Source organism: Trachypithecus francoisi, unplaced genomic scaffold, assembly GCF_009764315.1.
Source record: "Trachypithecus francoisi isolate TF-2019V2 unplaced genomic scaffold, Tfra_2.0 Lachesis_group10, whole genome shotgun sequence".
NCBI classification, from domain to species: Eukaryota; Metazoa; Chordata; class Mammalia; order Primates; family Cercopithecidae; genus Trachypithecus; species Trachypithecus francoisi.
The window spans coordinates 74779533-74794230 of record NW_022681455.1 but is presented as its reverse complement, the minus strand read 5'-3'; the positions used below and the strand labels follow the sequence as shown (position 1 = coordinate 74794230).

General features: G+C 43.1%; 1 protein-coding gene across 2 annotated transcripts in view; it reads left to right on the top strand.

The window, feature by feature from the left end:
* PRKCB (protein kinase C beta) overlaps positions 1–14698 on the top strand; it is a 391108-nt gene that overhangs the window by 290018 nt on the left and 86392 nt on the right. For both annotated transcript variants that reach the window (XM_033217733.1, XM_033217732.1), the window contains exon 9: positions 4125–4271. In XM_033217733.1, the coding sequence (XP_033073624.1) occupies positions 4125–4271 (147 nt within the window). The remainder of the gene's footprint in view (positions 1–4124; positions 4272–14698) is intronic.

The window sequence follows — 14698 nt, the reverse complement described above, 5'->3', positions numbered from 1 at the left end:
AGACAGCCTCTGTCCTATGCTGGTTCTTTAGTTTGCAGTCTCCATTGCGAATAAGATAACTTTGTAGTTTTAACTACCCCCTCACTACCTCTGCACCCCAAATCTGTCTCCAGTTCAGATATCTTTGCTCAAGCCCCAAACCCACGTATACAACCGCTTACTGGGTATTTACACGTGGGTTAAACCTCAATATATCTTACTGCAAAGTAAACTGACCAAGCATGTTCACAGCAGCATTGTTAGTAGGCCGAAAGGGGAAACAACTCAAATGCCCGTACACAGGAGACGGGATAAACATCAATAACGAGTGCCATTCAGCAATACAAAGAGACAAATTACCGATTTATGCAAAAACATGGATGCATTTCAAGAACATTTTGATGAGCGAAAGAAGTCAGGCACAAGAGTACGTACTCTACGATGCCATTCAGCTGAATAAAGAACAGACAGAACTGACCTATGGGATAGAAACCGGAACAGAGATCGCCTTACTGGGAGGGGGGTCGACTGGGAACTTTTGGAGGGTGATGGAAATGTTCTGCGTCTTGTTTGGGGTTTGAGTTACATGGATGTGCGCATTTGTCAAAATCCGCAGAGCCGTGCACGTGAGATTGGTGCACTACGCGGTGCCCAGCTCGATTTTCAAAACATGAATAAAGAGAAAAATGGTGGATGCTTTGTTAGCCATGGTTCCTAAGTGGTAACAGTGGAATATGCATCCCATGAGGGGGAAATAAACCTTGCAGTTTTAAGCTGTGGTGGGGAAGAGGGGATCTCAACATGTCTGAAATCACACCAGTCATCTCTTCCCCACACTTCCAAACTTACTCCTCTTCCGCTTCTTCTCATCTCAGTGGAAAGAACCAGTATCCTGCCAGTTGGCCAGAACAGAAGCTGGAGCTGTCCTTCATCTCCGATCTCCCTTCTCCCTTGCCCAATGTGCTACCCAGCTGGGGTCAGTCTGTCTCCCAAACAGGTCCACTTTGTTCCATCTACACTGCAGACAACTGAGTCCATCATTTTTTGTTTTTTTAAGACAGGGTCTCCCTTTATCACTAAGGCTGGAGTGCAGTGGTGCGATCATGGCTCACTGCAACCTCTGACTCCTGGGCTCCAGCTCCTGGGCTGATCCTCCCACCTCAGCCTCCCGAGTAGCTGGGACTACAGGCACACACCACCATGTCTGGCTCATCATTTCTCTCCTTAATAATGCAGTGACTTCCTAGTGATCCCCCAGCCCACATGCTGGGGGTCTCCTCTCTCCACTCAGAGTACCTTTAAATTTTTAAGGTCATACCATAGCCCTGCTTCAAACCTTTCAAAGGCTACTTGTCATGCTTACAGTCAGCCTGAATTTCTTAAGGTCCTTTCAGCCCTTCGTCTGCCTCCTGTGTCATATCTGCCCTGCATTTCATGCTCCAGCCAGATGATGTTTCATTCTTTGAATGTGTCTTCCCCTCTGTTCCATAAATACCGTTCCTGCTGCCAATACCAGTTTATCTGCCTCAGCAACCCCAACATACCTTTTGGACACAGTTTGGAGGACCCAATCCCAGCTAGAATGCACCTTTTTTGAGAGTATCTGCATCCTTTTTGCCCTCTGATGTACCCTCAGCACCTAGGGCAGCACCTATCATGTAGCAGGTACTCAATAAGAATTTTTGGTTTGTTTGTTGGTTTGTTTGTGACAGGGTCTTGCTCTGTTGCCCAGGCTGGAGTGCAATATAGTGATCATAGCTTACTGCAGCTTCCAACTCCTGGGCTTAAGGGATTCTCCTGCCTTAAACTTCCCAAGTAGCTGGCACTACAGGCCCATTGTGACCATGCCTAGCTAATTAAACTTTTTTTTTTTTAGATGGGGTCTGGCTGTGTTGCCCAGGCTGGTCTTGAACTCCTGGTCTCAAGCAGTCCTGCCTCAGCCTTCCAAAGCTTTGGGATTACAGGCATCAGCCACCACATCCAGCCTTAATAAATATTTTTTGAATGAATGAATGAATCTTCCCTGATATTCAAAACTTTGGAAAGATTTATGTTGCCTCTTTATCTTCAAAACAACCAAATAATGCAACAGTAATAATAGGTACCATTCACTGAGCATCTATTGTGTGCCAGGAATGATACTAAGGACTCTGTGATACATCATTTCATGTCATTATCTCCGTTGTCTTGAAAAGGTGATGAATGTTTAGGAAGCTTCAATCACCAAATGCAATTAAGTGCCTTCTCTTTGCCACACTCCTCTAGGTACCAGGGAAACAGTGGAAAGCAGAACAGACAAAATCTTTGCTCTCAGGGAGCTTACATTCTGGTATAAGGAGAAAGACGATAAATTGGGAAACAAGTAAATATATGGTTTGTAAGATGGTGACAAGTGTTTTAGAGAAAATCAAGTAAGTGAAGCAGATGGAGATTGCTGAGAGCAATTTTATGTGGGGTGTTCAGGGAAGAGCCCTCTTATTAGAGGTGAGAGAGTTCTGGAGAAAGAGTGCTCTGAGCAGAGGGAACAGCAGGTGCAAAGGCCTTGGGGTAAGAGCGTGTTTGGTGCATTCAGAGAGCAGCGAGGAGGCCAGTGTGGAAGTAGAAAGGAGACTAAAATCAGAGGGAGTCCAGAGGGACTCAGTCATCTGTGGTCTTTGGCTTTTACTTTGAGAATAGTGGGAAGGTATATATATTGGGCAGAGGAGTGTTATGACTTAACTCATGTGTTCTGGACCACACAGCTGATTCATGTCAGAGAATTCTACCACGAGGCTTTTTTTTTGAGTGAGAGAGAGATGGGATCCCACTCTGTCACCCAGGCTGGAGGGCAGTGGTGTGATTACAGCTCACTACAGCCTCTAACTCCTGGGCTAAAGCTATCCTCCCACCTTGGCCTCCCAGGTAGCTGGGATGACAGGTGCACACCACCATGCATGGCTAACTTTCTTTATTTTTGTAGAGACAGGGTCTTGCTATCTTGCCCAGGCTGTTCTCAAACTGGTATCCTTAATTGAATCTCCTGTTTCAGCCTCAAAAATTGTTGGAATTACAGGTGTGAACCACTGTGCCCAGCCACACACGAGCTTTTAACTCCACAGTTTTCTCTCTACTAGAAGTGAATCCAGTAACGAAGTCCTGGCAGCTGCAGGTCTCCTGCTCATGGCTTCCGGTTCTTGTCTCATTCCAAAGCGCCTGCTGCCACTCTGAGCCCCATTCCTCCACTCATGGCAAGGAGTCCCTCTCCCATTGCACTGAGGACACACATGGCCGTCATTCATCTATTTATGCAACAAATATTTAGCTGGGAACTATACTAGTTGTCAGGAAGACCACAGAGAATGAGAAATATTCCCTGTCCACGAGAGAGTCTCCAGTTTATTGGAAGGAAACAAGAGAACAGGCAGTTATCCTCCAGTATTAATGGGAAGAGAAGTGGATGAAGAAAATCAGAGGAGAAGCTAGTGCAGAGAGAATCGATGAGGGCTTCCCTGAGGACATGAAGATGTAAACCCCTAGCTGGGTTGTTGAAGGGGAGAGAATAGCCATTTGTACCACAGTAGCAGCAGCAGATGCAAAGGCCCTGTGGTTGGAGGGACCTGGGATATCCAGGGGAGTGAAAGGAGAGTGAAGCTACGTTGTAGGGAAGAAGCACCCTAGCAATGATGGAGTTGGAAAGCCAGGTAGGGCCTGAACATATAAGTCCATGAAAGCACCTCAATCTTTATCATGAAAATAATGGGATGCCACTGCGGCATTTTAAGCAAGAGGGGACTTGGTTGGGTGAGAGACTCACTGTGGTTGTGTGTGAAGCCCAGTGTAAAGGAAAGCAATGTGCCTTGTGCAGGTGAGAGATGATGGCAGGTAGTGGTGGTTGAGATGGAAAGAAGTAGATGAATTCTAGAGACAGCTGGGAGGAAAGAAATGACAGTTCCTGGTTATGGTTGAGACATGAGGGATCAAAGAAAGATGGAAGTGCAAAGGATATCCGACAGGTGTCAGGCTTGTGGAGTGATGCACGGCCATGCTTTTCATGGGGACAGGGTGCTGGAGATGCAGGAACCACAGCATCCCACTGTGTGCCTGTGTCTTCCTACAAGATCATCCTCAAACCCTGAGCATGTTTTTTGTGTGCTTCCTTTTTGCAGAGGGCCAAGATCAGTCAGGGAACCAAGGTCCCAGAAGAAAAGACGACCAATACTGTCTCCAAATTTGACAACAATGGCAACAGAGACCGGATGAAACTGACTGATTTTAACTTCCTAATGGTGCTGGGGAAAGGCAGCTTTGGCAAGGTATGGTATGATTTGGTGACTCCACCTGCTCTGGAAGGAACGTCTAACAAGGCAGGCACATTTGCTGTTCCTATGGGACGGACGTCCTAGTGGGAGAGAGAGTAAGAAGTAAATAGACCCACACTACACTTTGTAATGAATACCATGAAGGAAATGAATGGAGTGCTCTCTCACAAACAAAAAGGGGACCCGTTCAGACAGTCTGAGGAGGTGACACATAGGCTGAGACCTGGAGGATGAGAAAGAACTAGCTATACTTTCAAAGAGCTAGGAAAAAATGTTCTCAGAAGAGAGCAAGTGCAAAAGTTCCAGGGTGGGGACAGGCTGGGTGCATCCTAGGAACCATCAGAAGGTGTTGGGGCAAAATGTCGCTAGTAGAAGGAGGTATAGGATGTGATGTTGCAGAGACAAGCAGGACCCAAGGATGCAAATCTCATAAGCTACGGTGAGGAGTTTGGGTTTCCTTCACATTGCAGCGGGGAGCCATTGAACGTTTTTAAGCAGAGCAGTGATACGATCGGATTTGCCTTTTGGAAAAGATCACTCTGACAGCTGAGAACGGAAATCGTTCCTTTCAAACAGTAGCACAGTGGAAGGGTGACCCTGGGACTCGTAGAGTGGTTCTGGATGCTTTTATAGATACTGCGAGATGCTGTTTTACTGAAGTTGAGATTGTGTTATAAGTATTTCTGACTCGTTTAGTGTTGTTTTGGGGTTTTTAGTCCCTTTGCGTGCCATGAAGATGTCTAGCATAAATCTCATACCATGAACTCAGGTGTGCAAAAAATATAAATTTATTTTCCATCTATGTAACGTAAGCCAAAAACCTGGGAGTTATCCCTGAGTTTCCCTCTTTGCTGTATTACCACCATCCCTCCCCACTGCCCCCCGCAACCGTGTATAATGCCCTGGCGAACGCTGACAGTTCCTTCAAAGTATATCACATATTCACTAACTTCTCTTCACCTCTCTAATACTACCCTAGTCCAAACCATTAATATCACCTGGATAAGTGCAGAAACTCCTCAGTGGCTTCTCAATCCCAATCTTGTTACCTGTAATTAATCCCAATCCCAATCTTGTTGCCTATAATTAATCCCAATCCCAATCTTCTTGCCTATAATTAATCCCAATCCCAATCTTCTTACCTATAATTAATCCCAATCCCAATCTTCTTACCTATAATTAATCCCAATCCCAATCTTCTTGCCTATAATTAATCCCAATCCGAGTCTTGTTACCTATGATTAATCCCAGTCCCAATCTTGTTACCTATGATTAATCCCAATCCCAGTCTTGTTGCCTGTAATTAATCTTGTTACCTATAATTAATCCCAATCTTCTTGCCTATGTTTAATCCCAATCCCAATCTTGTTGCCTATAATTAATATACTTTCTACTTCACAGCCCTAATAATTTTTTAAAGCTTACATTAAGTCAAGGAGCTCCCCTGCTTAAGACCCTCCAATGACTTTCCATCCAATTAGAAGAAATTCTGTGTTACATCCTTAGCTTGTATCACCCTTTATCATCTGGTGTTCTCTGTGTGACTTCTTTTCTTCTTTTCCTCCTCCTCATCACCCACTGTGCTCTGGCCACAACCTCAGCTCTTGGGTCACTGAAACACACAAAGCTCCTTTCCCTCTTAGAAGCTTTGTGATTCTGCTCACTTTGCTGTTTGCATGGCCGGCTCCTTCCTGCAATTCACATCTCAACTTAGACGCCACCTCTTCTGAAAAATCTTCCCCAACTACCCACTCAAAGTTGCCTCTCATTCACTGTCCGTTATATTTAACTCTCTCATAGCACCCATTACTGAGTGATGCTTTTCTTGTGTCCTCGTTGATTTTTCTCTCTTCCCTTTCTAAGGTCTAAGCTCTACAAGAATAGGGATCACCTCTGTCCTGGCCACCACTGTGTTCTCAGAGCCTAGGGATGGAATTCATTCAGTGCCTAGATTGAATGCATGGATTCTCTGTCTGTGGGTGGCAAGGGTATCTGCTGAGATGGACTAAGGAATCTGAAATGATGGCTGAAAGTCTGAAGAGCCTCAGCATGGGATGGGAATAGAGAGTAAGGGCAGCCACTAAGATGGCCCATCCAGTCCCTAAGGTTGGGAATAGGCAATTGGCAGTGGTCCACAACGTTGTATGGTTTTTACCAGCAGCTCTGAGCATCCCTGGGGTAGAGATGGAGAAGGAGATGGTGGATTTGAGCTAAGGGTGAGATTAGTAGAATCAGTGAACTAGATTATGGAAGAAAGAGAGTTAAGGATTCTGGGAAGAGAGATGTCCACTGCAGATCCACAGAGCCTGTACCAAGTGCTCAGGAAAAGTGTGTTGAATACATGAATGGAAGTGGTATCTAGATTGGGTTGGGGAAGATGTCTAGCATAAAGGGAGTCATCACCTGGGTGGGAAAAAGGGAGTTTAGAAGTCTAGGGATGAAAAAAGATGGATGAGGTCAAGATACGTAAAATGTTAGGAAGAATTGAGGCATTTAGATTTCAAACATGGAGCAGTTTCTCTGATGATGGGGAAGAAAGTGGCCTAAATAAAGAAGAGGTTCTAATAAGCTGAGTTTTTAAAAATTAAATGAGCACTTTTTTTTTTTTTCTTTTTGAGACAGAGTCTCACTCTGTTGTCCAGGCTGGAATGTAGTGGTGCATTACGGTTCACTGCAGCCTCGACATGCTGGACTCAAGCAGTCCTCCTGCTTCAGTCCCCTGAATAACTGGAACTACAGACATGCACCACCATGCCTGGCTAATTTTTGTTTTTGTTTTTGTTTTTCTGAGTCAGAGTCTCACTCTGTTGCCCAGGCTGGAGTGCAACGGTGCCATGTCGCCTCACTGCAAACTCTACCTCCCTGGTTCAAGTGATTCTCCTGCCTCAGCCTTGCGCTTGGCTAATTTTTGTAGTTTTTAGTAGAGACAGGGTTTCACCATGTTGACCAGGCTTGTCTCAAACTCCTGACCTCATGTGATTCGTTTGCCTCAGCCTCCTAAAGTGCTGGGATTACCGACATGAGCCACCGCGCCTGGCCTAATTTTTGTATTTTTTTGTAGAGACGTGATCTCACTATGTTTCCCAGGCTGTTCAAGTACTTATTAGCTCAAGCGGTCCTCCTGCCATGGCCTCCGAAAGTGCTAGGATTACAGGTGTGAGCCCCTGCACCTGTCCTAAATCATATATATATATATATATGTGTGTGTATATATATATATATATATTTTTTTTTTTTTTTTTTTTTTTTTTTTTTTGAGACGGCGTTTCTCTCTTGTTGCCTAGGCTGGAGTGCAATGGCACGATCTCGGCTCACCGCAACCTCCACCTCCCGGGTTCAAGTGATTCTCCTGCCTCAGCCTTTTCGAGTAGCTGGGATTACAGGAATGCGCCACCACACCCAGCTAATTTTCCACTCTTAGTAGAGACAGGGTTTCTCTATGTTGGTCAGGCTGGTCTTGAACTCCCGACCTCAGGTGATCCACCTGTCTTGGCCTCCCAAGGGCTGGGATTACAGGCATGAGCTACTGCACTTGGCCATGATATTCTTAATAAGCAATGCATTCACATGGTTCATCATTAAGATTATATTAAAAGGATAAACACTGAGAAGTCCTGCTTCTACCCAAGTTCACATCCTTCTCTGACCACTCACTGCTGCTGCTCTCCCTATGTGAACACTTTTGTTGTGTTAATTTGTGTCTTTCCAGTCCCCCTGAGGTAATCTAACATTTTTATTCTTGTCCTTGTTAACTCAAAAGTTTGTGTACTGTGCCTGTTTTTGATCACTTAACAAAACAGATGAGAGGATGTTTGATGGAGGACTGGAAGTTCTGGAGGATCCCATGGGAAGGATGGGGGTTGGGGGATAGTGGGTGGAGTCGTGGGAGAATGGATCACTGGGGAGCAATGAGAGAATAGATCATATGTCTCCATGGAAACTGTTATAATCATTGAGAGCTCTGTTCCAGACTGGAGATGTAGCATCAAATAAATCATAGATGAAAACAACAATATGTCATGAAAACAAAGTAGAATAACAAACACCTCTATGATCCTTTAAAACAGAGTAATCCTTTGCAACTCTAGTATTGCCGACCAGAGTTGTAAATTAATGCAGGTTTTGTATTTGAATTCCAACTTTGAACATTTTGCAGTCTGGTTAGGTATATAGATCAATCTCCATAAACAGAAGAACACAGCTGCAGTGATTTGCTCTTCCCCTTCTGAAGATGAAAGAGATCGGGCTTTGGGGTAATCTGTTTCCACCTCCCTTAACCCAGGAAAAACAAAACAGAACAAAAAATATCTTTTTAAACACTAATGACCATAAGCGTTGGCTCATGCCTGTAATCACAGCACTTTGGGAGGCCGAGGTAGGCAGATCAAAGTCAGGAGTTCAAGGCCAGCCTGGCCAATATAGTGAAACCCCATCCCTACTAAAAATACAAAAATTAGCTGGACATGGTGGCGGGCACCTGTATTCCCAGCTACTCAGGAGGCTGAGGCAGGAGAATCACTTGAACCCAGGAGGTGGAGGTTGCAGTGAGCCGAGATCGTGCCACTGCACTCCAGCCTGGGTGACAGAGCAAGACACTTGTCTCAAACAACAACAACAACAACAACAACAACAACAACCCCACTAATAATTTGTGGGGTGACTAGGGAATGGCACAAGCCTTTGGTAAGACCTGTAAAAACGGACCAAGGCAGGAAGCAAGAGTGAAGGACACTGAATTTCAAATATGTAAGCTCGTTTCAAAATCTTCCAAAAGAAGAAAACTGGAGAGTTTGTTTTTTTGAACAGGAAAAAGTATTTACCTGGAAGGGCTATCATACCAAAGTGGGGCCTGTTGGCATCGCTGGCTTACTCGGAGGTAGATGCCTTCTAGGTTTTAATACAGAGCATTCAAATGTATCATTCACATTTAAAAATTGTTTTATTTCTCAACTTTCATTTCAGCTACAGAGGGTACATGTGCAGGTTTGTTACGTGGTTATATTGTACCCAGGTAGTGAGCATAGTACCCAATAGGTAGTTTTTAATTTATTGCTTAATGGTGCTTAGAATTTTATCCTTAACTCCCTGTTTTTATAATGCCTTGAAACTTTAACTTGAGTTTTGCCAACATCTTCAAGAATTGAATCTTGAATGATTGCTGGAGTCAAAATTATGCTGCACATATATAAATTGGGCAGATCTATACCATCCAGATTGATGATACAAGCTTACCTTAAAAAGTAAATACAGCAAATACTTGATCAAGCATATACACAGCACAAGGATAACTCTTTATATTATAGACATGATTCCTCTAACCCTAATGTGCTGCCTTAATAAACATGCATTAAATATTTAATGAATGCTAATACTGTGTGTCTTCTGAGACTTCATATGTGCTCATGGTAATGATTTGTATGATACACGTCTTTAAAAAATAATATGCAGGAAAGTTTGAATGGAGGTTTTCTTGTTCTCTTACACCCCTGACTCTTGCCTACAGATGGAACTGAGCTAATGTACGTGAGTTGAGATGGGGTCGGGGGATAGAAGGGGGCTGGGGGAGGCAGCTGGTGTGCTATGGTGGACATAGATCTACAACTATAAAGAAGCTCAAACCTAATAGCACAGAAGAGCTATGTAAAAATGGTATTTACTGGAAAATGGAAATAGCCCAAATGGTATATTCATAATAAATACAAGAAAATAAAGTGACTCTCTCCTCTCTCTCTCTTTCCCTCTCTCATGCACATGCATATGTCTATCTATCTATCTATCTATCTATCTATCTAATCTATCTAATCTATCATCTATCTACCTATCTATTATCTATCTACCTGTCATCTATCTATCATCTATGTATCATCTATAATCTATCTACCTATCATCTGTCTATCTTACTATCTATCCTCTATCTACCTATCATCAATCAACCAATTAATCAATCGATCATCTATCTGTCTTCATAGAAAGATTTTCATAACATAATATCAAATAAAAATAAAAGCAAATTACAGAACATTATGATTGGCAATATAAAATGTATATAGACCAATTCCTTTTGTGTAATATACTCATGGTCCCTCCTTTTATTAAACTTTTTCTTCAACATTTCATTGCGAAAATTTAAAAACTGGAAAAGTTGAAATAATTGCATAATGAACATCCGTAACACCCACCACCTGGATTCCACAAGTAACATTTGACTGTGTTTGCTTTATCATGTATCCATCTGTCTATCCATCCATCAACCCTTTTTTAATGCATTTTAAAGTGAGTTGCTTTAATCCGTACCCTTTACATTTGCAGGTAACTGTAAGTGCACTTTACATGCAGCATGTGTACCATTTAACCAGAATTCAATATTTGCAATGATTATTTTAAAGGTAAAATTACATATACTGAAATGCAGGTATCTTAAGTGTATCGTTCTCTGAGTTTTGAAAAATGCATAGTTTTTAAAATGCAGTGGAGGTATAAACATTCATTAAAAATAATCACACAGGCATGAAAGCAACTGTGATGTTTGGTGTGTTCCATGGGCACCTGTGGGAATGGGATTTGCCCTAGTTGGAGCCAGAGAAGGCTTCTGTGAAAAAGTGGCTCGAGCTATAGCTAAAGGACGAGTTAAGTTAACTCTACAAACAGAGGAAATAGTAAATGAAAATCTCAGAATGTCTCCTTGTTCCTGGCCCCCAACCCCAAAATAGGTTTGGTTAATCTGTGTGGCTGACAGGGCACCTAAACTCCTTTTATTAGGGTAGATTCATCTGCTGTAACAAATAGACCCCCAAATATATACTGGCTCAGACATAATAGAAGTTTAATTTTCAATAAACTTCTAAGTTTAAGAAGTTTAAGACAGGCGCGCCTGGCCCCACCCACTCTCTCCATATGGTGATTAAGGGACAAGGTGCCTTCCGTCCTATATGGCTCCATTAATCCCTAGAGCTTTGTTTTCTCTGCAGTCACAGGGTGGAGGAGGCACAAGCTGCTTCTTAAAAGTCTCAGTTTGGGAAGTGGCACCAATCACTTCGGCCTACTCTCTATTGGAGAAAATGTAGCCACGTGGCCACACTTCCGTGCAAAAGAGGCCGGGAGAGCAATTTGGGTGGATGACGCGTTGTCTCAGTTGCGCTCCCTACTTTTCAGCCCTGGTCGGAATTTTTCTTGGTGACACACAAAAGACCTTCTGACTTTTCCCTTTAGAGCTCCCAATGTATCACACTCCACACACAAAAAACTTCAAGTGCCTCTTCTCTGTGGCATTTCTTTGTGTTCGAATCATGGAGCACGCCAGGTGTTAGTGGTAACTTTCTTGAAGCCTAGCATGAGCCAGGAATAAGTCAAGTAGGAAGAAGTCAGCAGCTTATGAAATTACAAAGAAAAAGTGAAGTGTCTATAGCAACGAGGTGCCCAGGTATCACATTTTTTATTTTTTAAAAATCCCATCCAGTTCTGTTGCTGTCTATCATCTAAGATGATCTAAAATCAGAAGCAGAGAGGTGAGAGACAGAACCATTAAACTTCCCCATCTAGTGTTTGACTTTCCTAAAATAATCCCAAGATACTGAACCAATGACATTAAATGCCTGGGTGTATCACTAAGGAGGCTGTGAAAGATCTGGTGGTGGCCGCTTCCACTAGGGTACCCCTAGAAACTTGGCATTTGTGTGACACTCTCCAAGATGCTGGCATCAACTTTTGTAGCTCAAAATTCAGACTGTGCAACAGAGTTGACTATAGTCTTGGCCAAGTTTCCCAAATATTAGTCATTTATGCACCTGTTGTGGGGTTTTCTTTGCCATTACATGCCTCCTTTATGCGATCATATTTTTCTTTAAAGTGACTTTAACTTCACTTCCTTTTCTTCTCCTTAACATTGCCCTAAGCCATAATATATGTGAAATCACAAGTTTGATATACCAGTTATATATTTATTTCAATGTGTTTGGTTTGATATACCAGTTATATATTTATTTTAATGTGTTTTAGGAGAATATAGTAAAAGAAGAGTAATTTTGTCCTTGTACTAGTACCTGAACCACATTTGGTGAAAAACTGTCATAAAATCCTACACTCATACAATGTAAGATTGAGGTGATTTGGCAGCTTGATTACCATGGTATTTCTAAGAATGTGAAGTCTTTTGTTATAATTTGTGTGCGTATCTGGAAGTTACAAAAAGTCTGTGTTCATCCCCCTCCTCCATATCCTTTCCTTCAAATAAGGAATATGCTCAACACTCCCTGTATCCTTAAAAATCTTTCCTGTGATCTTGACCTCCCTCCACCCTCCTTTACTCACTAAATATATCCAGACAGCAAAGCTACTCTTTGGAGATTTGCTACCTTCATTTCTTCCCCACCCACTCCTTTTGTATTATGTCTCCTCCCCTTAGCAACTTTCAGAAACATCTGTCTCCCAGGTTATCAGCAGTCTCATAACTCATACCTCTCCAGATCTGAGCATAAGGCATCCTGGCTTCTCAGGGGAGTAGGGCAGACATGAGGGGAAGAGAACTGGTAATAAGATTGGAATTCATACATTATTCTGGGGAGAAGTCATCACCTTTATAGTAACTTCCCACTGAAAGGCACAACTAAGGATTCATTCATTCAAGAAGTATTTATTGAGCATCTACTATATGCCAGGTACCCTTGTAGGTACAGAGGCAATGTCTATGAACAAAACAAACAAATATATCTGCCTGCCCCTCATGAAACTTATATTCTAGTGGTGGTGATGGTGACGACGAAGATGATGATAACACCTAATATTTTGGGGTCCTTACTACGTGCCAGGCTCTGTTATAAGTGCTTAGTATGTATTCATTAGCTCACACGTACTCTGTGATGCAGCTACTGTTGTCCCCATTTTACAGATAAGGAGAGTGAGATGCAGAAAGTTGAAATAACTTGCTAAAGTCACACAGCTAGTAAATGGCATTAAACAGATCAGCTTGGATTTAGATGTGTATGATTTGGGGCTCTTTTTTTTTTTTTTTCTCGAGAGAGGGTCTCACTCTGTTACCCAGGCTGGAGTACAGTGGTGCAGTCGTAGCTCACTGCAGCCACGAACTCCTTGGCTCAAGTGATCTGCCTGCCTCAGCCTCCCAAAGTGCTGGGATTACAGGCATGAGCGCTATAACTAGCTGATTTTGGGATCTTGATTGCTTGATACTTACCATGTAATTTCCTAGTTTTAACAGTGATTACCTGGAATGTCACAAACATGTTCTAGGAGGCTAGTCATTTTCCCCTCTTATTTCCTCATCTCTCCCTCTAAATGCTAAGCAGAGTTTGCGGCCAGGGGCAGTGGCTCGCACCTTTAATCTCAGTGCTTTGGGAGGCCAAGGCAGGAGGATCACTTGAAAAGGAGATGGAGCAACATAGGGAGACCCCATCTCTACAAAAACAAAAAACAAAAAAAAAATTGCATCCCTTATTTTCAGTGTAAGCTGCTGCCATTAGACAAATCACATGCTTCTAGTGATGGAGGGCTCTGGGTTTTCTGTTCTTCCTCATCGCTCTGTGCTTATTGGCTACCTATCCATGTGTAAATAACACATATGCCATGTGCTCATTGGAACTGTGAGTCATCTGCAGGGATTCCAACGAGGGCCCATGAGAATGGCTTTCACTCCTCCAGCCTCTGCCTTTCTGACCTCCTCCACAGGCTTCAGCCTTTTGGGATTCCCCAAGTCTTGGAAGCATCTCTGTTGAGTGCATTGACTCCTTAACTGGTTCCTTTTCAACCTTCAACCTCCATTTTCCTAACCCTTACCAACTCTACCGCCCAGCTGCACCCACTCCAATTCCACTCACACCTTGCCTGTTATCTCCAACGTTTTGGAGCTCATGCTCATTGACAAGGACCTTGCCATGGATTTGCATGCATTATATCATATTAATTCTCACCATAATCCTGGAAGGTAGTTACTGATAATCACTCTATTATATAGAAATTGTAAGGCAGAGAGGTTAAGTGACTTCTCCAAGATCACACAGCTGGAAGGAGGCAGGACCTTGAAAGCTGGTTTTGTGATGTCAGTTGCCTCTTGCCATCTCTTCTTCACTTTGGGGTCCACACATCTTCCCAAACCACTAGTTTAAGATTTTTTTTTTTTTTTTAAACAGAGTCTCACTCAGTCACCCAGGCTGGAGTGCAGTGACATGATCATGGTTCACTGCAGCTTCAACCTCCCAGACTCAAGCAATCCTCCCATCTCAGCCTCCCAAGCAGCTGGGACTACAGGCACATGCCACCACACCCAGCTAATTTTTTGATTTCTTTTTTTTTTTTTTCTTGTAGAGACAGGGTCCCACTTTGTTGCCCAGGCTAGTCTCCAACTCCTGGGCTCAGGGAATCCTCCTGCCTTGCCCTCTTAAAGTGCTGGGATTATAGGAGTGAACCACCGT